Source organism: Aphelocoma coerulescens, chromosome 6 (genome assembly GCF_041296385.1).
Source record: "Aphelocoma coerulescens isolate FSJ_1873_10779 chromosome 6, UR_Acoe_1.0, whole genome shotgun sequence".
NCBI lineage: Eukaryota > Metazoa > Chordata > Aves > Passeriformes > Corvidae > Aphelocoma > Aphelocoma coerulescens.
This window is the reverse complement of record NC_091020.1, coordinates 3,077,688-3,103,164: the sequence shown is the minus strand read 5'-3', so window position 1 is coordinate 3,103,164 and position 25,477 is coordinate 3,077,688. Positions and strand designations below refer to the sequence as shown.

General features: G+C 47.6%; 2 protein-coding genes across 6 annotated transcripts in view; one reads left to right on the top strand and one right to left on the bottom strand.

Moving 5' to 3' along the window:
* The window catches only part of MICU1 (mitochondrial calcium uptake 1), an 84,663-nt gene extending 64,666 nt beyond the window's left edge, over positions 1-19,997 (bottom strand). For 2 of the 3 annotated variants that reach the window (XM_069018904.1, XM_069018906.1), the window contains exons 1-4: positions 19,920-19,997; positions 18,727-18,805; positions 8,962-9,123; positions 764-956 (exon numbers count right to left, since the gene is read on the bottom strand). In XM_069018904.1, the coding sequence (XP_068875005.1) occupies positions 764-956; positions 8,962-9,122 (354 nt within the window). In that variant the 5' untranslated portion in view covers position 9,123; positions 18,727-18,805; positions 19,920-19,997. Of the gene's footprint in view, positions 1-763; positions 957-8,961; positions 9,124-18,726; positions 18,806-19,619; positions 19,686-19,919 lie in introns of those variants that run through there. The other variant, XM_069018905.1, reaches the window with a different exon arrangement.
* A 5,102-nt stretch (positions 19,998-25,099) lies between these two features.
* MCU (mitochondrial calcium uniporter) overlaps positions 25,100-25,477 on the top strand; it is a 77,545-nt gene continuing 77,167 nt past the window's right edge. Inside the window, exon 1 of one of the 3 annotated variants that reach the window (XM_069018897.1) lies at positions 25,100-25,270. In XM_069018897.1, coding sequence (XP_068874998.1) covers positions 25,139-25,270 — 132 coding nt within the window. In that variant the 5' untranslated portion in view covers positions 25,100-25,138. The remainder of the gene's footprint in view (positions 25,271-25,477) is intronic. The other 2 variants (XM_069018898.1, XM_069018901.1) reach the window with 2 other exon arrangements.

Here is a 25,477-nt window from a genome sequence, read left to right as displayed (position 1 = left end):
CAACAATATTACATCATCCAACACAGACCAATAAAACTGACATCCAGATGGGCTTAAAAAATAAAATATTGCTGTCTGCCAGCTCCCAGTTATAGGACATCCTTTAATAACAGTGGTTTCAGACAGTGCCAAGCCAGTTGTCAGTTCTGAGGAGCCCAGGGCTCCTGGAATTTCCCAAGAGTGAAGGCAGGTCACAAGCCAACAATAGAGTTTATTACTCAGGTTTTCCTCCTCTTTAAAATGCGTTTGATCTCAAAATGAAACAGCCAGAAGCATCAAGAGAGAGCCAGGACTAACCATGAAGAGGGACTGAGGCTGTATTTCAACAACTACATTTGCACAGAATAACAAAATGAAGAATTAAAGTACACCTTTCCTATAACCCTGCCTTCCACATTCATCCTCTACTGCTTCCTACATTCACTGTGTATATTCACAGGCAAAGAGATGGACTCCAAGACACACATGCTGAATGTCCCAGATGGTTTAAAAGCTTTGGCACCAATTCCCTGCTTTGCATGCACCATCCTAACAGCCATCAGAGCAGGAGCCTTGGTTATCTTGGACATCCAAGTGGAGGTGGGAAAAGAGGTCTCCATTTCAGAGGATCAGCATATTGTGCTTTCCAAACACAAAGTTTCAACCTACAGAAACTCATGGCAACAGGCCAAGAAAGTAGGTTCCCAAAGCAGTGAGGTCTCTTAGAAAATAAAGACAGGTACAGAGCAAGTTTTCTCTCTTGCAAGATGCCCAAGTTTGGTACCTTGCGGTCCCGGAACCCAGAGCGCTTCTTCTTCTTCCCTTCCTGCGGCACCTCCTCATCGCCTGACGATGTCACTGCCCTCCTGCCCTGGCTGCTGCCGCTGCTCTCCTGCTCCTCCTCCTCGTGCTTCCCCTTCTCCCCGGGCTCTGCCCTCGGGCCGTGTCTGACGGAGGACGAGTCTTCTGCGTAGGCCCTGTCCCAGGAAAGAAAACACCCCTTTAGGAAGTGACTGAGTGGTGCTAAGGCTGCAACAAAATGGTCCTGCCAGGCTCTACCCGAGTGAAACACTGGTTACAGTTCAGTGGGGAGGGCTGCAAAGCAAAAGCCCCCTTGGAATACAGTGTGCCTTCCCCTGTTGTAATCCAATTTCCACCCCACACCAAAACCCAGACTAGTGGTCACAGTAAGTTTTCTCAGTCCAAATCACTCAGTGAATTATCACATCCTCTCCCAAAAACTAGACATGCAAGAAACACTGGGAGAAGGGCATATCATACCTCCTCTAGCACTAAATTCCACCTCTGCTTCCCCAAAAAGATATACAAAGTGACAGAAATGTGTTTTACCATCAGCACTGCAGGACTCAGGACTAACCACCTTTTTGTTTCAGCTCAGCTGATTTATTTTCTATCTCCAGCAGCTGACAGGCTGTTTTATCCCCTTCTTCCACCAATGACTCTTCTAAACACCAGTGCTGCAAGATTTGTGACAACAAAACTGGAGTTGTTTATCCTCAAGGTGAAAATAAAACTCTGGCAGAGCACAGGACCCCTTTTCCCTTGCTGTTCAAATACAAAGATCTTCAGGCAGCTCCGTTCATAGACCAAGACTCAACACTTCAAGTCACTCAGAGTCAGGAGCAACTCGCAGAACTGCAACTGGCAATGGGATGATTAAATAAAAAGCAGGATAAATCCCTAAGCCAAACAATGCTCTGGCTTTCCCATGCTTTACTTGTAAAGCAGTTTAGAATCAGACAGAGCTCAGATCACATTAACATCAGTGAAATTACAATCTCTGAGGATCCGTTAACATGTCACAAGCAGCAAAGCCAACGGTTTGACAAAATTATTTCTCTTTCTAAAGGACTGAAACAGAGCTCAGGGAAACATTCCAGCCTGCCCATAATTTAGGCAAATCTGCCTTTGCTTTGCATTCCTGGTGATTTGTTTTGGACTAATCACAGGGTATGGAGCTTACACACAGGTGCTGCTCCTTGGCCACTTTGGTACTGCCTGGAACTATGAACCTAGTCATTTACAGCTGCGTGAGTTTGTTTTAAAAGGGCTGCCTTGGGAGAAAAACAAAAACAAACCAAGATTTTTGAAGTCTCCCAAGCTCTAAACAAAAGGCTACACATACTTCATCCTACCAGTTTCCTGGAAAACACAGATGTGGTATGTAATATTAACAGAAGAGAGTCTGTGTCTGTCTCCCCAGAAATCATGGAATCATGGAAGGGTTTGGGTTGGAAGGGGCCTTAAAGATCCTCTCATTCCAAACGCCTGCCATGGGCAGGGACACCTTCCACAGCTTGCAGCAATCTCAGCACATCAGCTCCCAAGAAGAAATGAGGGCAGGTGCTCCCTCAATTAAATGCTACCAGAATAAAAGACAACTCTCTCCTTATCAGCATCCAATAATTCACTGACAGTCGCAGTACAAGACAGATGGGGATGGGCTAAATAACTGCAAACCTTCCACAGTACTGGCGAGAAGAAAGCACTTTATGATTTATGGAATGGTTTGGGTTGGAAGGGATCAGCTCAGATAGGGGTTCAGAGGTTTCTAGTCCACAGTGGGACAGAACACAGCTCCATTACAGGGGTCTGATGTAATAAAATACACAAGTGGTCAGTGAAGAGCAGTATTAATCCTGCCTTTTCACATAAGAATGGAGTTTTATGCACTTTCCGTTCTGAAAAGACTCTGAATCTCAATTTGCCAATGTATGTTTGCAAGTCTTACAGCAAAGCACCATCGTTAAGACCTCCACTGAACCAAACTTTCAGGGACAGGATCCAAACCTGGGTCCTCCACAAGAATCTTAAGATAGGGAAATTATTTCCCTGGAACAGTCTGGCAGCTGATCTCTCTTGGAGCATGAAGTCCACACTGGCACCTCTGCTGAAGCCTTTCCTGAAAGTTCAATCAGCACTGGCACATCCTTGAGGAGCTGTGCAATAGGCTGGAATATGCTGTTACCAGCTCAGGCTACACGAGCAGCACTGACATGGAAAGCCCTTGTGCAGGCAGGACACCCATCTTAAGTAGCTCTCAGGAAATCTCTTGGGAAAAGGGGACAGAAAAGCAATAGGAAATCAATGGCTTATCTCCACAACTAAGCTATTCCATATGAAACATGCTGAAGAATAGCTGTATCAGGAAAGATTTGCTCCTGTAATGCTTGACTGACAGCTAGCAGACCAGGGAAGGGATAGATGAAATTGAAAAATCAAACATTTTCAGCACATCCCACGCATTCCTTCAATCCATCAGGCTGTCAAGTCAGTTGCTCCAGTGATACAGATGGAGGCTGTTTAAATACAGTCAGCTTTTTCCTCCCTCTGGTTTATCCAGGTAATTAACTCTGCTCCACAGTCAGATCACCATCCCAGAATCCAGGAAAAGGAGCTCTGAGGAGAAAGGCAGAGCCTGTAGGCTATTCCTCAAGCAAGATTTCCAAGAGCTCTTCCTCACCTCCAGGCCACTGGCCAAACTGCTCACTGAAATAACCATTGAAGGAGCAGCACTCTACGTGCCCCTTCTCCTCTGTGAATTTTACCACCCTCTGCTGAAATCCTTGGCTTCCAACACCTGCAACTTCCACACTCAGCCCACACAAAAGAAGTCTTTCAATGCAGATGTCAGAGTATGGCTGGAGAAAAAAAAGCCCCTAGCTCCAGAAATATGTACCCTGCTGGACTTAACTCAGCAAGTGAAGACTCTCCCCTCTGCTCTTTGACACGGCTAACTTTCCAATGGAATTCCTGGTGCTGCAGCTTCTGCACAAAAGGGAAATGAAAATACAAAGCCTCCCTTCACTGTGTGCCAAGACCAGCCACCAGCCTCTCTCCACAGAGTGTGCCTGCCCTGGATCCTGAATCCTACTGCCATGCTTCAACCGTTCTGATCTCTTCAGACTGTTTTTCCCTCCAGTGAACTGAATTTGAAACAAAGACTATTTCCCACCCACTTATCAGCATCTCCTTTGAATCCTTGGAGCAAGCCAACAATCAAGTGTAAGATTAGGTTCCTTATCCTCCCCAAAAACACCGAGCTACCAGAGGCCTGCAATGATAAATTCTCTCTTAGGGAATCATTCTTTAAGAGAGCCAAACGCATGCAACCATAGTATATAATCCAGGAAGGATCCTGGGACTCACACTAGGCATTGGCACAACACTCCAAGTTGCAGGTCTTCCAATGAATCACACCCCCCCACTTGAAAGTATTTTTCTTCTTTGAATGACAGAAGCAGAACAGCATGAAAAAATCAGAGAGCTTTGTGCCAGAGATAACAGTGCTCAGCTATTCTAATCCTGAAGGCAGTAGCAAAGTACTCAGCTATCAGTTGCTGTTCAGTCTCAGAAGGAAATGTAAGAGATCTAACAACAAGCTGGACACTCAGGAGTCAGCAAAGATGCTGCCACGAAACCAGAAGCAGGAGGGAGGAATCTTGCCTGACACACGTGTTCTACAGTTGACTAAGAGCTGCCGCTCTCCCTGTATGTAACAACTGGAGATCTCCCAGTGAGGTTTAAAAGCCACTTAAGACTTCGGGGCTCTCAAGCTGTAATGCAAAAGCAAGTTTGGACATGACATTCATAAGAACAGGCTACCTCCAGGGATCAGGAGAACCTTCAGCAAGGAGCTCTGTCTCACCCTCAGCTCAACCTTATTCAGCAACTAAAATAGTTACCTGAAACTTTAATAAGAAACTCACCAGAGATTATGAAGAGCCACAACCCAATTTTTCAGGGTATCACCCTACTCACAGAACTCTTTACTACTTTGCTTCCCTCCTCATCTCTCACATACTCAACACTGACATAAACTGGCAAATTTATGGCAAGAACTTCACAAAGGCAGTCAGACTAATGACACATGCTGTGGCATCCTGACATTACCCCAATATCCTTGTGAGCTATATATCTGGTATTTCTTAATCCAGGAGATGCTGCTTTCATTTCCAAACAGAGCTCACCACAGTGGGGTATAGGGCTGTGCCCCCAGGATCTGATCCTTTCCTTCCCCAGTGTCCATGGAAAAATCCCAGTGTGAAACCAAAAGCCACCGGAGAGAACCCAGTGTTCTTTCAAGACACCACTCCCAGATCAATGTGTCTTGAAGTCTTAGGAAAAAACCCTCAGCACAGCAATCCCAAGGGTAGTCCCTTGAGTGTGTCACCTCTCACAAAGAATTTTAAAAAATCATAGAATCACAAAATGGTTTGGGTTGGAAAGGACCTTAAAGATGATCTTGTTCTACCCCACAACATATAAACACAGCAGAGCTCTAAAAATAAAAATAATCTCACATGGATAATACCTACAGTTTTTCATCTTTTCTCCCCTACATTAGGTTAAGTTGCACCTGACACATCTATAGCTATAAAACAGGTTTCTCTCCTCTTGACTATGATTTATGTGGTTTCCTTTGTTTTACTACAAGAGAGATTTTTAAAGTCTCCGTTTCAGCTGGCATAAGATATTTCCAGCAATTCTCCCATTAAAAATGTATTCTAAGCAAATTACTCTAAAGCCCCCAGGACACTGGTGCAAAAAATCAATGCATTCTTAAACAGAGCTATAGAATCCCGAAACAGTTTAATTTGGAAGGAACCTTAAAGCTCCTCCAGTTCCACCCCCTGCCATGGGCAGGGACACCTCCCACTGTCCCAGGCTGCTCCAAGCCCCAATGTCCAGCCTGGTCTTGGACACTGCCAGGGATCCAGAGGCAGCCCCAGCTGCTCTGGGCACCCTGTGCCAGGGCCTGCCCACCCTCCCAGGGAACAATTCCTTCCCAGTATCTAAACTAACGCTGCCCTCTGGCAATGGGAAGCCATCCCTTGTCCCAAGCCCCTCTCCAGCTCTCCCGGAGCACCTTTAGGCCCTGGAAGGGGCTTTAAGGTCCCCCAGATCCTTCTCTTCTCCAGGGGAGCACCCCCAGCTCTCCCAGCCTGGCTCCAGAGCAGAGGGTCTCCAGCCCTGGGAGCAGCTCCGGGTCCTCCTCTGGACTCGCTCCAACAAAGTCCATGTCTGTCTTATGTTGGGGACCCCAGAGCTGGAGGCAGCAATTTCCAGAGCAACACAGGTGTCTTGACCTTATTCTTTCTTACCACTAATTTATTCACAGAAGGATAAGAAATGAAGCATTAACAAAGTATTTTCAGTCTGTCAGGAAGAGAACTGGTAAGACTCTGCTTACAGAGGTCCCTCTATGCCCCCAAAGGTACCTTTGCTCCCTTATTTCACTCAATATTGATTAACAAGCTTCAGCACCAAAATGCCAATTTAAGTGCTTTCAGATGCCCACAGATTCAGCCAGGAAGGGTTGTGACATGAAGAAAGATCTGCAGCCATTTCCTAACACTCCAAACGGGTATCAGGAACAAGAGAGTACAAGTTTTACACCACTATCAGTAACAGAATATTTTTTATAAACATTAAGCTTGCCACAAACTGTGAGGTTTAGTACTTCTCATATATTAGTGCCTCATTTAGAGTAGCCAATGACTGCACCAAGATTAATTTCAATTAATTCAGTTCATTATGCCAATGCCCAGATACTTAATTGCTTCTCTTGCCAGCTGGAAACCCTCAGAGTTTAAGTTATTGCTGAGAAAGGGTAAACTTCATTAGTCTTCTAAGCTCAGCTATTTGCACTGCTCAAACATTCCTCACCACAGGAAAACTGAGCAGCATTAGCTACTCCTGTTGTATAATAATTTAGAGGAGATACCTTCCCCCAAAAGCAGGCAGTAGGACTTCCTGGAGGGCAAGGAAGGCAACAGGAGCAACACTTACCTGCGATGGACCAAAGATCCATCCCACCAACCCACCTCCTATCTTAGGGAACACACAATTAAGTCTATCTTGCATCATACAACCAGGGGATTTTTTCATATGTATCTTTTCATTCCTTGATTTCTCCTCTACCTTTGTGTGAGCTTCCTTACCCCGCCACTGGCTTCTGCTGCTGATCACAGCACATCCTACAGAATCCACCTGAAACACACAGGTTTCAGGCTGCACCTGACAGTCTCCACTTGAGAATTCCTGTCTTTCTTCACACTGTCATAATCTTCTACCTATCTAGCCCACAAAACTTAAAACTTTCAACTGATCTGACCTGTTGCATCTTTAATGCCTTAACTGTAAAGAAATATTTACATATTTACCTGTTAGAACTAATTAATTATACTTACTGCTACTTCCTGTACTAACTCAGGATGTCATTACAAACATTCTGTCCTCGCCTACTCTCAAACTCTACTGATCACCTAATTTACATATTCAGAACAAAGGAAATTTACACTTCACCCCTTATAACTCTAAACGAAGCTAAAATGCCCACTTGAAAGCCCATTTAAAACTTCCACAGATATCAGTACGAGGAGTTTTCTACATCAAACTTATCAGTTTTGTTCCTTGTTTTATTCAGCAGCTTTATGCCAAGTAATTAATATTGTAAGCTTGGGTGCACTTTTATTTTACAGTTGCTGACGCTGAGGATTTATTTCATGGCTCAGACAGGAAAGGAATACTTGAAAGTCTGTACAATTCTATTTAGTGCTTTATAAATTTACAAAAGACAAAGGAGACAAGGAAGAAGAAGGAAAGGCGAACCAAGTAATAACAGGAAGTCAGCCTCTCCAGATTGGTGAGAGCTGGGTCTCCTTTGACTGATTTCTATCAGCAGTCTCAGCTGAGGAAGGTGCCCAAGGGCCCCCAAGGACCAGCAGAGTACTCCACGAGCCAAAAATCCCTCTCTGAAATCCATCCCTGACCCAGCACTCCACCTACCACAAGCACCGTCCTCCTGATAAAAGCAACACCAACAGCTGAAAATGTAGCTGGTTTCAAAAGCAGAGGAACCTACTACAGAAGGGAGTGATTAACTCTGCGTCTCTGGGACAGCTTTAGGTAGGACACGATGTCCTACTGACTTTATGATCATGCTGAGGATAAGGTTTTAAGTGGAAAAACCCCGCTCGCTTCCCTGCTGGAAAAGGGGCGTTATCCTGGCCATTCCCTCAGAGGCACTGACTGCATCAGCGCAGAGCATTAGCAAAATGCAGCACAAAACGGCATTGTGCTGGAGCACAGCGTTCTTCCTCCACGCAAGCAACTCCTCTTAGCAGAGAGCCAGCTTTGACAGCTCTCAGGAACAGCCAGAACATTTCCCATTACCTTTCTCCCGCCGCATTAAAACTAGAGCCTTCTAGCCACAGGTGAGCAGAAAGCCAGCAGTAAATCACCTGAATATAAGCATGAAAAGAACAGAGGCTTTCAGCAAATACTTTATTTTTAGACTCTAATTGCAGTCACATGCTTGAGTGACACTGCTGGTGCCACACTGCTCCCACATGACAGAAGAGAAGGGAGTCCCTGTTTTACTTCATACATGGCACAGGCTCAGGGTTCAGTGAGAGTCACCTCAGGAAAGCCCAAACATCCCCTTTCTCCCCACAGTTATGGAAAGGAGCTTTGAGCCTCAGAGCCCAGGAGGTGTCCTAAGGCTCTGACCCTTAAAATCCACATAAACCCCGTGTGCTGCTACCTTCCCCCCAAGAGACGGACTGTCCCCTTCTGCTCCCCTGCTGCACTTCATACATGAAGCAGCCAGCAGACACAAAAAACCAGAGGAGCACATCCCGGCTGGATGCGCTGTTTCGATCAGAACCTGCGAAAGCGAAAGTTTCTCTCTTCACACCACCACAAACCGCCAGGCAGGGAGGAAATCAGGCAGGAAACCACATCAAAGAGCCCGTGCGAGACAACGCCTCAGCCAGCCCCGAGCGTGGTGGCACCCCTGAGCACCCCCAGCAGCAAATCAGGAACCACCCACAGCCATTCCTCCCATGCAGCAGAAGCAGGACAAGCAGGAACGCTTTGCCGAGTCTCCTGCAGGTCTTAATCCCAGCCGCAGGTACTTACCAGGGGCAGAAGAGAAATTAGATATCCGTATATTACCTCTGCCAAAGGAATCTGGCACTCGCTGTCACTGCAGCGGTCCCGAGGAAAGCCGCCACCACGAGCCTACGCCGGGTCCCGGGGTGCGGGGCTGTCCCATGGTAACGGCGCGACACCGCCGACAGCCCCGCGGCCACGGGCAGGAACCGCAGCCGCAACATCCTGGGAAACGAGAACACGGCTTTAGGAACACAACCAAAGCTTCCAGGTGCTGCCGCTCCTAAACCAGGAAAAGTTTCACAGAATAACTGCATGGGTGTTTATCACCTGTTCTGAAAGAGGCACATAATCTGCCCAATGAACAGATTAAATACCTGCAAGCGTTAGGTACTGGCACATACCTGGCTGTCAAATCCAACTACTTACCAGTGTTATTCCAAGTCCTCAGCCTTTCCCCCAAACCCTCATCAAGAAGGAATCTCACCTTCCTACAGAGGCTGTGGACTCCCCATCCCTGCAAAGGGGAGGGGGCCAGGCTGGATGAGTCTTGGAGCAACCTGGTCTAGAAGGAAGGTGTCCCAGGCCATGGCAAGGGGTTGGAACTGGATGGTCTTTAAGGTTCCGTGCAACCCAAACCATTCTGTGATTGCATGAAATATTTGCAGCCCACCTCTCAATTTCCAAGGCAGGGAAGATGGCAGGTAGATCTGACAAGCAGCTACAGCAAGTAAGAGGCATTTGGCCAGAGGGAAAGTCACAGCTGGATTTTAAGAGGCAAATTAAACCAAATAACAGGGAAACCTATCAAATAAAACCCAACCCAGGCATTTTAAATTTCCCTAAGAAAACCCTACTGTTCTTAAATCACTTTTTTTAGCTAGCCCGGAACAAAACATTTCTATTCAACTCTAAGTACAGGGCAAGTTTCAAAGTGTCAAAACTTATAAAATACAATCCATACCCCATTCCACGTGCAGAGGAACAGAGACAAATGGGAAGGCAGAGCTACAAATCTAAACATAATTACAACAGAGAAAAAGGAACCACAGAAACACCACCTCATCACACACCAGCTACAGGAGGCAAAGCAATTTTGGTGGCTCACAGGATTGAAGGCAAAGGGCAAATGGTGCCTTTGAAAAGAAAATTTGCTGCATTTTCTTGTGAAAGAAAGGTTTTATTTCTGAGGCAGATGCAATTTAAGGTCAGCCTTAAAATTGGGAACAGAATGATAAAGGAATTCCCAAAAAAATCACAGAGCAAAGGAGAAGCAGCCTAATTTTTCCTTTTATTCCCCATTCTTGCCATTCTACTCACATATTCCCAGTCAGCAAATAACCACAGAATACAAAAATAAAGTCACATCTACTGGTTCCTATTTGCTTCTGCAACACAGGATGCCACCACACCTGTGGTGCGAAACAACTTCCAAAAACGAGCATCCTGGGGCCGGTTTGTGCAAACACCTCTCCTGTGGGTGGTGTGTTAGGCCATTCCTGCTGCAAAGAGCTGGATCTATCAGTGCCATTTGCTGCAGGTCAGGATTCCACAACGGGGTGATGCGGAATTTGGGAGGGGAACAGACGAAGAGGGAGGGAAGACACACAAAATATTCAGTGGATAGTTCTGAGGGCTGGTATCTTTTAATGCAAGGGATGGTGGAGAAGCACCTGAAGACTTCTTGGCACAATCGAGTAATGAAAAATCATTAACAAATCCCTTATCAATGTTTTTCTCCTATCAGGTTAAGACTTTTGCCCAGTTCTGGGACAAGGGAGGAGGGATGGAGCACAAGAGGTGGTGGAGGTAGCAAAGCCACAGGCTGCCTGTCCATCGCCACCCTGGTTTATGGGCAAACACCACAAATTCCAGTGCTCATAGTGAATCCATCCAAAGAGCATCTATTTGATATTTATCTGTACTCCTATTAAAATCAGCATTATGGCTTTGTTTATTCCTTTTCAAACAGGTTTGAAATTCAAGATTAAATGGAATGCAGCCAGCTACCAGCACTGATTCTCCAGCTCTGAACAGCAATGAGATGGTTATGAAAACAAACTCCGATTTCAAATTTTAAATTATTTCCACTCTACGCAAACCCGATGTTCCCATTTCATCTCCAGGGATGAATTTCTGTTCCATATGCAGAGGAAAATTTGCATGTGTTACTTTTCTCAAGAAGCTACGGTTGCCCTTTCTTGGGTTCCCCATCTTAATTACAGCTTTATATTCCTAACATGTATTGGATAAGGGAAATATTGCCAGTATCATTTAATCAGCCAAAATGAAATTGAGCGTTTACTTGGGAGCTTGAAGAGATTTTTTACAACATTTCTGATTGTTGGCTTTAGTGCTGCATAAATGTTTACTCTGCCTGAGCCTTAAGAAACACTAAATTATCCGCTTTGTCCCAGCAATCTCCATCCTTGATTCTGCTGGGATGTTTACCCAGAGTGCTCACTTGGTAGCAACTGCCTGAGAGAGCTGAAAGCAGCCACTTCTCACAATAGCCCCAAAATAAAGAGCATCCTTATCTCAGAGCAATTAAAAAAAATCCCTTTGGAAGCTGAGTTTTCCATCTGCAATTTCCACAATCTCTCACAATTTTCTTTTTTTAAATCAAAAGTGCCATGATATTTGGTATATTTGGTTAAAAACTCCAGGCACTGAAGTCAAGATCACTTGAGAAAGCTGATGCTCACTTTTAGAAAGATTAAAAATAAGCATCTTGTCCTTTGCAGCAATGAAAAGCTCAACACCACAATCTGCAGTAGGGCAAGGAATAAAACTGAAATCAAGAATAAAACTCCCATCAACTGATGTGATTACAGCTTACAATAAGAAACAATCCCAATTCCTGAATGATTTACTACAATAAAAGATTATTTTTTTATAGGATACAACGAAGTAGCCCAGAGGAAAAAAAAAAAAGGAAAAACCACTTAACTTTTATGTTTGCTTATTTTCATTATTTTGGAGTTATTATGATGCTCTAGCACTACAACTACAAGGAATCTGCAGACTGTATTTTTGTTCCCAACAGATAAGCCAGCCTTAAATTCTTGCTCAGAACAGCTCTACAGTTACTGTCGGAGGCTGAATTAATATCCTTGGACAGAAGAAATAGTTGAGGCTTTTTTCCAGAACAGAATGACCCATCTACTTTTGTTTATGCCACAATTCATAGGTTTGGGTTTTTTAAGCAGAAGAGTCAACTGAGAGACTCAAACCCACTAGGAAAACACCACTTCCAACCCAAGACAAAACAGGCTCCATTCAAACTGAGACCATCCAAGTCACTTGGAAAGAAGAAATGCAACATTATTTCAACAGTTACATCCGTTCTGGCTTGATGTGGATATCTGATTTCCCCAAACAACGATCTGTCTGCTTATCTGTTCTCCAAGGAAATTGACACAAGCTGTCCACCTCTCCCCTGTCTTTCCAGAGCTCTGGATTTTTTCAGTGCAGATAAGAATTGGAAGATCTCAACTCATGCATCCTTTTTAAGATATCAAAAGAAGAGAACAAAAAGACTTGCTCCTGTTTTTCCAGCCCCCTAATTAGCTGATGGCTCCAAGACTGAAAGCACTAAGCAGCCCAGCCTGGGGGAAAGGGACTCCCCACACCTGGGTACCCCCCAGCACTGAACCTTCTGTAGCCCTTTTGGGGATCCAGAGCAGATAAAACACTTGAAGCAGCATTTTGATGTCAAAACTGGCCTTGGTAAGGCAAGCCTGTTAGAGGGAGAACAGTAATTCAATAAGCCAGTGGGTGTTTAAGTTTAAATCAGAGAAGGGGTCACAGGCACTTCTTATTTGAACAATTTCCCTAGGACATGATAAGCCCATGAATTAGTGCAGAATATCAACTGTAAATTTAAATTAAATATACTGCTATGCAGTAAGATCTTCTGAAAAAAAAAAAGCATTTACAAGGCACTATTTAGGCATAAAAACTCCTGCAGGGACTGGCTGAGATGGAGTCACTAAGAACTCAAAGAGCTTTCTAGAGCTGTGTGTTTATTAAAGAGCCAAGATTGATGTTGCCAGAGCACATCAAGACATCCTGACCCAACAGATGCTGTAGCAAAATTCCTCACCTGTTCCCATCTCAGCCCCTGACTGTCAATTATCCCTCAGCCCTGCTCACTGAAGCCAGAGTCAACAGCAGAAGAATGAGGGTAACAGCTCCCAGATCTCCCATCTCCATCTTCCTGAGAGGATTGGGAAGAGGGGAAGGAAAATTTAAAATGGATAAAGAAGCACAACAAATCCAGTGGGAAGGAAGAGTCAATACACAAGGGAAAGGGTGAAGCAATCAGGAGAGAAGTTTCACCATTAGCATGGAGATCCATAAACCAGGGGGAAAGAAAACCTCATAGCATCAACCTGCATCCACCAAAATTGGTTATGACTTCTCCTTCCCAGAGCAGCTGGGGCTGCCCCTGGATCCCTGGCAGTGTCCAAGGCCAGGTTGGACACTGGGGCTTGGAGCAGCCTGGGACAGTGGGAGGTGTCCCTGCCCATGGCAGGGGTGGGAACTGGATGGGCTTTAAGGTCCCTTCCAACCCAAACCATTCTAATATTCCATGAAATTTGTATAAGAATAACTCCTAAGAGGGTGCCAGGAGGTGCATTCCAGCTAATGAAACGTCTGGATCCACTCCTTCCCCACTTCCAAGACAGACCCAACAGCTCCTGCTCTTTTCCCCTCCAAATTTTCAGCCTACCCAGCGCAATTTCGAGATAAAGGATTACACATCTTATTGAAGCTATTACCCTACCAAGACACATAAATCAGTTTTGGGAAAATGAAATCTAGCACCAAAAGTAATTTCTCCTCGGGTAGGAGATTGGGGAAATATTTGATCACATTAATTTTGCTGCAGAGAGGAACCACATTTGTTTCAGAGCACGATTCAAATTGATGTAGAGTCTACCAAGTATCAGTCAATGCAGAAACCTAAGCCATAGCCTGGCAATTTCTTTTTAACTGTCATTGCAGTAAAGTTTCACCTCTTCCTAAAATCCTCAGCCCTGAAAATGCCCAATTCCCAACTCCACAACTCTGTAACTACACCCAGCTGTGGCTCAGCCTCCCTTCAGGGATGATCAGTGACATCCCTCACCTCATGAGCTGCTTTATTCTGCCAAATAATTGTACTGATTTTCAGGGCTAAGTAGAGAAGATGATGCATTGCAAAGACACACACAAGCTTTTAGATTCAGCTTTAATAAAGCATTTTTAGTAATTGCAACTAGATTATTTATAAGGATGTAGCACAGTAGCTGGCTTGGGCTTCCCTTGAAAGGGAGACAGGAGTGTTTACATCCTGGGGAAAGACTTTGGTGCCACTAAACTGGCAGAAGAAATCTGGCAAACTCAAGAGCAACCCCAAATTTAACCTGCAAGCTGAGTCACCAGAGGATCTGAGTGTGGATGGACGCAACCACCACGAAGAACAGCTTTTGAGACACAAATGAAAAATGAGTGTACCCAAACACAGTAAACTAGTCCCATCTGTTGCAGCAGCACTGAAAATAGCACCTCCAGAAAGGATAAAATATTTCCTTGCTACTTCAGACAGTCAGACTCCAGCAATGCACCGTAGGTTTCTAAGAGGCAGCTATAAACTTCCACAGAAACGAATGCCAAATGCTGCTTTTTCCTGGTTAAAGCTTTCCCTTCCCTTCCTCCACCCAAAATGCAGCACATTCCTTGGGCTTTTCTATCTAGAAAACATTACAGCAAACCCCAGCCATGAAAAACTCCCTAGCAACACCTCCATAGATGTCAGAGGTAACTTAGCTGTAAAAACAAAAACCAAGCAAAAAACTTCTCACCCTTTATTAAGGATAACAATCCTGCTTCACAAGCTACTGCTACCCTAATCAGTAGGGTGACATTTTCTTTTGCCAGTTGCTATTCCCAAATAATCAGGCTGCCTTTGCAAACCAGCCACATGAGCAGGTGCACCAGAGCAGAGGTATCTCCACTCTAATCTGAGGAGCAAAGGATCACCAAAGAACTGTTGGCAGAGGGGTAGGAAACATAACACATTTACCTTTTCCTCTAAAAAGTTACAGCCAGGGGGAATGCATCTGCCTAATGACCTGACTCATTTAACTTGCCTTGCACTATTCTGTGTCTATGGGGAGTGACTTCCCTGAGAATTCCTAACTTTTCCATTTTTCCACTCTCCTTGAAGCTCCCGCCCTTTCTCCAGCCAACAGTCACCCACCTGCATGCACCTCACAACAAACAAAAATATCTCAGAGTAGTCAAATTTAAGAGATGTTTATGGCTCATCTGGCTCCAAGAAAACCAGCGTTAACTCCTCATGAATTAACATGAAAAATTAATTCTGGAAGAGAAAAATGTAAGTTACCTGAGAACAAAGCAAAAGCCTCTCTAGGCTGACAAGGTGACAGTTTGGCAGGCTTGAGTTACCCGCAGATATAATTCAAGCTCCAGAAAGAGACAAAGGTTTTTTGAAGGGAGACAGGCAGTGGATTGTCTCAGAATTTGATATGGTAAAGTCTGAATTTCTCTGTGACAAGGAGGAAAAAGATTTGTGAACCCCCCCAAGAACCTGAATATCACCATGTGGTAATTTCTCCTTGGCTGAAGTTGACTTTTAAACAGAAACATCACCTACAGCCACATGCTCCTTTAGAAAATGCTTCTTCCTGCTCAAAGAGCCACACTTTGGTGGCTTTCTTTTCTATCCAAAGAAATTTAAAATAAAAAACTTACCGAAACAAAAATTCACAGCACCTGTGTTTCACCTACCAGATGGAGATTGTTTGGGAATTCAGAAGATTGCAGCATTGCTTTCCCTCAAAAAAGGAAAAACAAGTCTGAATCACAGCAGTCGCTTTTTCAGCTTGAACTTCAGAGAGGAGAAAAGAACATGGATAAGCCAGGCTAGTGCTTTTAGAACACAGCATGAGGAGCTCGGTTCCAGCAGAAAAAAAGCCAGCAGCAAACACTTGGCTCCATCCAAGTGGGCAGGCAAGTAGCACACCTTAGGTACCTGTCTGTATCACAACTGAGATTTTTGTCACAAAAATCCCACTGCTCTTCTAGCTCCTGAAGCAAAAATGCCAGAGATGGGAAGTTTGCCCCAAACAAATGAAAACACAGAAATTCAGGTGTCAGTACAGAACACAACTGGTCCACACAGTCACTGGGGCTGACACAGCAGCTTTGTCTGCACAACAGACAGGCTACCAATTCTGGAGCCACACAGATTCCCAGCCCTCAGGTTTCAGGCACAGGTCAGCTGCAACTTTGCTTGTCTCAAACCACGACCTTCTTTCTTTTTGTCTACACAAAGATCTCAGATTTCACTTCACAGAGCTAAAGTAAGAGAAACAACTAAGAATTTTAGCTTGAGAGACCCTGGAGATGCAGAAAAAAACCCCAACCCAACCCTTGTGCCAGTCCCACAGTCCCAGCACAAAATTCCCAGTTACAACCATCAGTGCTTCTGGTTCTTCCAACCCTGTCCTGCCCTACATCCCCAGACAAGGAGCTTTTCACATGGTGGGACTGCAATTAAAAGCTACTCTCAAGAGAGGTTAAATCCAGAATGCATGGAAGCAAACTCCATAGCAGGTTTGTCTGGGGGGGAAAAAAAAAAGCCACTGCACTCACAGACAGAGCAGCAGACAAACATAACCCAGAATTTACTACCCAAGGACTTTTCAGGAAAGCCCACAGAAGCCACAGTAAAACAACTCATGATCTAACAGTCTATTTTTCCTCTTTTAAAGTATCTTAAATCTAATACTAAGAGGTGAGGCTGCCACAGGCTTCGGATGGTGTGTGCTTAGGGAGACAAAGTGCCTCAGGCTCTACTCACTTTCTGCTACAAGTCCATGTATTTTTTACTTGAAGTGTCAAACACATCACCCTAAAGATAAATATTCATCCTCAGCCTTCCAGTACTAACAAAAGAGCTGGAGAATGGTTTTGGACAAGGACATGGAGCAAAAGGACAAGGGGGAATGGGTTCCCTCTGGCAGAGGGCAGGGATGGATGGGAGATTGGGAAGGAATTGTTCCCTGGGAGGGTGGGCAGGCCCTGGCACAGGGTGCCCAGAGCAGCTGGGGCTGCCCCTGGATCCCTGGCAGTGTCCAAGACCAGGCTGGACATTGGGGCTTGGAGCAGCCTGGGACAGTGGAAGGTGTCCCTGCCCATGGCAAGGGGTAGAACTGGATGATTGTTAATGGCCTTTCCATGATTCTGTGTTTAAGAGGGAGCCACACCACTTGCACCACACTTTTCCTAAAACAATTCAGTTTCAAAAAGAAAGGCAATATTCATCTCAAAGGTGTACACCACCCTGGGTAACTGTTCCCTGCTAAATTATCCCAGACAACATCATCCCACCCAAAGCCACATCTACACCAAGACACCTTTTCACTGACACCCCTGCAACATCCCAACACAGCACCTGGAATAAATATAATGAAGGTTATTTTTATTGTTGTACACAAGTATTCTCAGCCCCACTGCACTGAGCTGTGTTAAAATATTGGGCCCCAATATGTCAACTGGGAACTTGGGAAGAAAAAACCAAGTATTTCGATATCCCAGCTCACTTCAGGAAGTGTTACTGCAGCAACTGGAACAGCATGAAAGAACATGTTTTTATAATAAACTTAATATGATGCAGAACTTACTTTGCTCAAGAAAACCAAAATGGTTTTTTCCACATTCCAGATCTAAACATGCTGATGGCTCCTTCAATTATCACCTGAAAAATGTAACACTTCTGGGATGCTACTTCAAAGCCCTGCCCAGACTTCAAATGATTTGCAAGTCTTGCAGTTTGTTCTGTTAAGCAGCCTGAGGACAATGGGACCATCTCTCCTCAAACTCTGCCGGGAGCTTACCCAGGAACCCAGGATGTGCAACAGGAACCTGCACAGAGAAGTGACACAGACACCAGAGACACCCAGGGCACTCCAGAGGGTCCCCAGCAGGCAGACAGTAATGATGGAGTCAAGGCACATCATTCTTTTTCCTCCAGGGCATGGGATTTCAGCTTCTTTAGTTCAGGAAGCATTAGGGAATATCACAAAAGTTTCTGCAGAAAATGGGTCATTGGGAGAACAAGCCACTTTCACAAGGAAATAAACAGGGGTTATGTGAGCTTAAGAGTCACTGTAAACACCTTCCACTGTCCCAGGCTGCTCCAAGCCCCAATGTCCAACCTGGCCTTGGACACTGCCAGGGATCCAGGGGCAGCCCCAGCTGCTCTGGGCACCCTGTGCCAGGGCCTGCCCACCCTCCCAGGGAACAATTCCTTCCCAATCTCCCATCCATCCCTGCCCTCTGCCAGAGGGAAGCTATTAAATGCTCTGCTGTTCCAGATGGACAAATACATAGTTTAAGCATCTTCTATTAGCTTTGGTTGTCTGTTTGTTGGGGCTTTTTTTTATACCTCCCTATGTTCAAACACATTTTTAGTGAGCACTTAAGGTTTTTTGGTGTTGGGGTTTTTTTTACATTTTATGAAAGTGGCACAACTGAGGCTGGGTTGACAGAAAGCTACAGGCAGACAAACTTCTTCCAGGGCTCATTGTGCCCAAGCACCTGCACCAGGAAAGTCAGCAGAACTTTGCACACTGCAAAAAGGCAACTCATTCTCCTACAGCTTTAAGACAAGGCCCAAGAGAAAGCTTCAGGACAAGAATAATTCCACACAGGGTATATTAAGGGTAACAATCAGCCAAATGATTAATTCATCAGAGTTAAAGCACTTGGGAGCAGTGAGTTGCACGGCCCAGCACTCAGCAACACCGTCCTCACCTGTAGCGTATTTGCTCCCAGTTTGCAGGTCAAGAGGTCACAGAGAAGACAGGGAAGTATTTCTCAGCTGGGCTGCGTTCTAAACACGAGAAAGAAACATAACAAAGATCATAACTTTGTGCTGCACACAATTTCCCTCCTGGCAGTCATGCCCTGCAGTGCTTACACATATCGACCTCAGGAAATGCATCTCAGACTGCTCCAAAAAAAGCCAGGAGGGGGAAAATGGTCAACAGCTGAATAAAGGAATTAAAGATAAGCCAGGCCTTTAACTCAAGCCCGAGCTGGCAATGAGGGTTCTAGAGAAGAAACCTCCAAAAATCCTGCCTGGTTTGACCTGCCCACCCCCCTAGACCCCACTAAACACAGTCAGATTTACCATCTTTCCCAAGCAGCTCATTAAACTACAGGCAAGTACAGAACACATAAATCAGGTCGTGATAAACATCAGGCATTTCTATGCTCTGAGCAGTTTATTAACTCAAATTCACCCTAAAGGTTTTCCGACGGAAACTGCACATCAAAGACAGCCGGGGCCATTCAGCGGAGTTAAAGCTTTAAAGAACCTCTATTAAGAGAAAGTCGTTTGCCACGAGCTCTAACACACGGCGATAACTCACAAAGCCCGGGCTGCGCCGCCGGCGATCCCGCACCCAGCAAGAAAACTATTCCCAACCTAACTCCTCGCCCAGTGTGAGAGCTCCCCAAAACACTCCCTGCAGGGCCCCTCGGCCCAGAACGCCGGCGGGATCCCTCCTTCCTCTGAGCGCCGCGATGGAGCCCCAGACCCGCGGGTTTATTCCACAGGGGTGAAGTCACAGTGTTACTGCGGGACTCAGAGATGGAGAAGCCAGAAGAACACGGCATCCTGAGCCCCGTGTGTGCCGGAAAACCTGTTTTTCCCGGGCAGCAGCTCTGTCTCAGCCCCGGTGCCTAGGATCCCTCAGCCATAGGTCCCGGGACCCTCCAGCAACGGGAGGAAGGACGCTCCCATTCCCGGGGCCTTGAACTTCCCCCAGCCCCGCGCCTCCCCCCAGGGCCCGTGAGTGCCCCCATTTCCGGTCCTGGGACCCACTCAGCCCAGGCCCCCCTCAACCTCCGGGCCCGGAACGCCGCAGCCCCGGGACCATGAACTCCTCAGCCCTGAGCCGCCCGCCCTTCCCCACCTGCGGGCCCCCCACGCCCCTGCTCACCTCAGCCCTCAGCTGCTCCCGCCGCCCCGCCCACCGCCCGCGCTTCCGGGAGCGGGGCCTGCGTACAGGGGCGCGGCCTGCGCGGGGGGGCGTGGCCTGTCTGCGGTGGGCGTGGCCTGTCCGTTATGGGCGTGGCCTGTCCGTTGTGGGCGTGGTTTGTCCGCGGTGGGCGTGGCCTGCCCGCGGTGGGCGTGGCCTCGGCGTTTGCCGGGCGCCGTGAGGTGCTCGGAGGTCGGTGCGGGTTTTGGGGGGGGTCCGTGCGTGTGTAGGCGTTCAGAAACGTCTTTGTGTAGGTGATGAGAGGCTTTTGTACAGCGTGTGGTGAGTGTTCCTACGGGTCCTGCGTGTAGGAGCTGAGGGGATTGGGTATAGGGCCTGAAAGAGTGTGTGGGGGGCCTCAGGGGCTTATACACATACTGGAAGGCCCGTATGTAGGGTCTCAGGGGCCCATAATATACATGTGGGTTCTGTAAGGTCTGTGTATAAGGTCTGAGGGGCCCAGATAGACAGACAAGATAGATAGAGGCTCTGAAAGGCCTGTGTATAGGTTCTGAGGGGGCTATATATATATATACAGGTTCTAAGAGGTCTGTGTATAGTGTCTCGGGGCCCAGATAGATAGACAGAGGCTCTGAAAGGCCTGTATATAGGGTCTGAGGAGCCTATAAGCATATATATGTATATATTCTGAAAGGTCTGTATATAGTGTCTCAGGGGCCTATCTATCTATGGTGTATAGATATAGATATATGCTCTGAAAGGCCTGTCTATAGGCTGTCAGGGGCCCATATCTATAGGTCCTTCAAGGCCTGTGCATAGTGTACGAGGAGAATATTTATAGGTCCTGAATGGCCTGTCTATAGGGTCTGAGGGGCTTATGTATAGGTCCTGAAAGGCTTGTATGCACTGGACAGAGAGCATCTCTATAGGTCCTGGATAGCAGGGCTGAAGGACTTGTGTACAGGGCCTAAAAGAGTGGTATAGGGGTCTCAGGGGCTTCTATATATGTGTGTAATCATAGAATCATAGGATGTTAAGGGGTTGGAAGGGATCTTAAAGATCATCTCATTCTGCCATGGGCAGGGACACCTCCCACTGTCCCAGGCTGCTCCAAGCCCCAATGTCCAGCCTGGCCTTGGACACTGCCAGGGATCCAGGGGCAGCCCCAGCTGCTCTGGGCACCCTGTGCCAGGGCCTGCCCACCCTCCCAGGGAGGAATTCCTTCCTTCCCCGGTGTCGTGGGTGGGTGTGTCAGCAGCTGCCGCCGTGCCCAGCAGCTCAGGAATGGGATGGCAGCGGGAAGGGAAAGTGAGAAAGGCACGCCTGGGTCATGTGCACCTCGGCATCTAGATCAGAGGGAGGATTCACTGCTGAGGAGGCTAATTTTAGGTATTTTAATTTTAGTTGCTTCCAGATGCCTCTTAGGTTGGGTTTTCTCAGGCTTTAATGTACCCCCCCATTAAAAAACACATTTTCTGGAGGCATAAATAGACAGCGATTGCTCTTGAGGAGTACAGGAGGCTGCTGAATCCTGGCACTGCCCTCCCACAGTGAGAACGCCGCAGGGATTTTTAGGATGAACTTTTTGTTGAGGCTTAAGGGGATCCCAGAGGTTTAGAGGGGTCTCTGTGGGGCTGAGGTCTGGCCGTCTCCAGATCCCAAAAAGGGGTGGGAAAAGCAGCCAGCAACCACTGGCGTGTTTGGGTAACTCAGGTCTGAGTCCTGTGATGAGACAGGGATCACCATCCCGCCCAGTCCAGAGGAATTTTCCCCCCTATCCTGTTGCTCCACGAGAAGCTGGGCAGTGCTCAGCTTATGGAAGGTGGCCAGCACCATTCCTTTATTGGCACGTGGACTCTGCCCCCCATCTCAGGGCTGTGCTGTTTTATCTGGAGTAACCTGGAAACACCAACCTTTCTTCTAAATAAAGGGAGATAAAATGCCCTTGGACCTGGGATCCTCCTGGATTTCCTCATCCACCTATGCCCGATGCACTTGCAGGATTTTGCATCAATCTCCAGGTGCCAGATTCTGCTGTATCACAGCCCTGGACATCTGTAGGAGTAAAATTGGCTAATCCTAAATTTAAATAACATGGGGAAAGTGATGAATCTATGAACTAAAAGATCCTTTAGGTTTTTTTTCTTCCTAGCTGGCTTATTTAATCCAAGAACTTTGGGGCTTGAGCAGGTTTTCCGAAGTGATAGTTTTGCCTATGGCTTATCACACACCCACTTTCTCTTACATCAGTGGGGTTTTTTTGCAGGAGGGAACAATCCATGCCTGTCTTGGCAGTGTCGGGATGGTTGGTGAGGGTTTGAAGCTTAAATTTTCCACTTCAGCCTTTCCCACTGCAATAATATTAATTGCAAACGCTGGTGTGCTTTTCTCCAGCAATTCTTCTCAGGAGCAGCTTTCCAATATTCAGCCAGCTGTAATTATAAGCACCAGGAGAAAGCCTTGTTAAATACATTATTTTATTTAGGTTTTCCAAGAGTGGAAGATGCTTCTAGCAGGAGCTATTTGACCTAAAATGACAGGGTTTCATTTTGGTGCCAATATCCTCACCCCTCCGACTCCCTGCGCCTTGGGGAGCCATTCCCTGCTGGCTCATTTAATTGCCTGGGGTATTGATCTCAGGACTCACATTTAATTCCCATTTTTGTGCTTTGCAGTGAGTGCCCACACACTCAGCACGGGTTTGCTAATGAATTTTTGCCCTTTCTGCTGCCCTCAGTCTTTGCTCACAGCCCGTCTTCCCCCACCTCTGCCAAATGTTCCCTGGAAATGTTTAAACTCTGCCTAAAATTTTATTTTTGGTCATTCCCAGCTCCTCTTTAATGATAAATAAATATCTAAATACAGAGTATGAGTGGCTGGAGGAGTAGGGAATAGGAGAGAGTTGGGGCAGGGTCTGCTCGCTGTGCCCATCCCTGTCCTCCCTTGGAGCTGCCAGCACCGATCCCTGTAGGAAACCCCGTGAGGAGGACAGCACAGCTCATCCTAAAGATGTCTGTGCTCACCCAGGCAAAAAGAAGTGTAGGGGTGGGTGGTTTATGGTGAGAAGAGGTGGCTCTGCCCCAAAGGGGCCTCCCCAGGACCTTCCCCATCCTGCGGCTTCCTTCCTCCCCCTCTCCTGCTTTTCTAATCTTTTCTTTTCCAGCTCCTCCAGGCTGCATTAACCACAGTTTTGCCATTTTTAGGCTTTTAATCCCACTGTGCTGGGATGCTGGGAACTGTCCCAGGGAGAGGCTGATGTCGCAGAGAGGGGAACCCTGGCTGTGGTCCATGAGGTGACTCCTTTGCTGGGATGTGCGTGGGAATATCATCTACTGTGGAGTCATCACTGAGGGCTTTGCTACTCAAAATCCTTGTTTTGAAGCATTTTTCCTTCTGCCATCAGTTTTCAACATGACAGGAGAGAGAGGGAAATACGACAAGCAGGGATCAAGCAAAGACTCGATCCGATCTGAGCAATGAAGCTCGGGAGCAGCTGCTGCTGCAATTTGTCTCCTTGATTTTCCAAGAAAAAGCAAATAATCATTGAAATGCTAAATGTGTGGAGTTGGAAAGACAGTGGGTAAATCCTTCCAGAAGGACACAGTTGAAGCTTCAACCATGTTTTCCCAGCCAACAAAGAGAAATAAGGGAAAGCTCTTCCCTGCAGGAAAAACCCAGCCAGAAATGAGGACTGAGATGGAGGATTGCTCAGGGACAATCTCCAAAATGACATTGTTTGGGAAAAAGCTTAGAGCAACCCATCAGGACTTGTGGAAGGCAGCACTGGAGGGAGGTGGGGATGGAAAAGGGAGTGTTGTGGTGGTGTGGGTGATGCTGAAGCACATTTGTGTCATCCCATGACTTGGTCGTGCTCCTCTCCGTATTTTTAGAAACACAGAGGGGTAAATAACAGCCCGAGTCTCTCAGCCCACGAGTCCCTCATGCCCTCAGCAATGTCCAGCCTTGTCACAGCTTTTTCCCCATTAATTCCCAGAGCATCCTCCTCTCCTCACCTGCCAGGAGGTGTTTCCCCATTGCTCCACAGCAAGGACCCAGGCCTCTCAACTTCAAAAAATGGCAATATTGCAGGATCCCAGGTGCTTTTAAGCCATGGAAGTGCTTCAGTCCCCGCTGTAATGGTGTCACTGCTGCACACGGGAACTGCTTGTGCATTAATATTTTTTAAAGCTCCATTTTCTAATGAGCAGTTGTGGGGCCACTTCCAATATTAGAAGCAATAGGCTCATTTCCCTTCTGGACTATTCCTTCTCAGGAATTAAAAAGCAGCTGCCATCAGTGCTGTAGTAACTCCCAGGCCAGAGGAAAAAGTCTTTTCTAAGAAAAATAATCCACATACATCATCTTTCAAGAGCAAGCTGAGCACAGGCTGCTTATTTAGCCCAGGTGCTGCAAGGTCTACGCTGGCAGCCCAGCCCACCATGTCTGCAATACGTATATATATATATATATATATGTATAACTATATGTTTTTTGATCACATACTTTTCCTACCCTTCATTGAAACTGCTACCGAGTGGGGTGCCAGTCAGCACCCCAAATCCCTGTGCTACCCCCACACTGCATCCCCAGGGCCATGGTGGTGCCTTTGCTGCACCCCATCTTCCTGCAGCCTCTCCCTGGTGAACTCTCTCCCCAGTGCCCCCGAACTCCTGGTACCCCTTCCTTAGAGCATCCATCTCCCTGCACCCCTTTCCCGGTGCTCCCCGTCTCCTTGCATCCCCTCCCCAGTGCATCCCAGCACCCTGCACCCCTTTCCCGGTGCTCCCCGTCTCCCAGCATCCCCTCCCCAGTGCATCCCAGCACCCTGCACCCCTTTCCCGGTGCTCCCCGTCTCCCGGCATCCCCTTTCCCGGCTGTTCTCCCTTCGGGGTCCCCCCGCGCCCCTCCCTCTCCTCCCAGCCCCGCCCATCCCCGGCCCCGCCCCTCTCGGCCCCGCCCCCTCACCCCGCCGAGTGCTTTCCCTGCCCTCGGGCCCGCGCAGGGCTCCGCCCGCCGGCCAATGGCCTCTCTGGGCCGTCCGCCCGCTGGGCGCCGATTGGCTGCGCGAGCCCCGGGCCGGCCGGAGGGGCGCCGCGATTGGCCAGCGGCGCCGGCTGGCCCAGCCCAGCTGCTCCCCGCGCGCCCGCCCCGCCCCGCCCCGCCCGGGCGGCAGCAGCACCGCCGCCGCCGCCGCAGCGTGGGGCGGCTCCAGCGGCGCGATGGCGGCCACGGCGGGCAGAGCGCTGCCGCTCCTCCTCTGCGGCCGCCGCCCCGCCGCGCTCACCGCCGCCGGCCGCTTCCCGGCGCTGGGCCGGCGCCGCCAGCAGCAGCAGCAGCAGCGACACCGGACGGTGAGTGAGGCGGCAGCCGTGTGCCCTTCAGAAGGCGGGCGCGGTGCCGGCGGGCGGCGCGGGGGCCCCGGCTCTGCAGCGGCTCCGCGGCGGCTCCGCGGCGGCCCCACGGCGTTTTCGTGGCGGCTCCCGGCCCTCCGTTCTGCCAGCTGCGCGCTTATTCTTAGCGCCGTCACCGGGTGAAACTTGAACGCGGCGGGCGGCGGC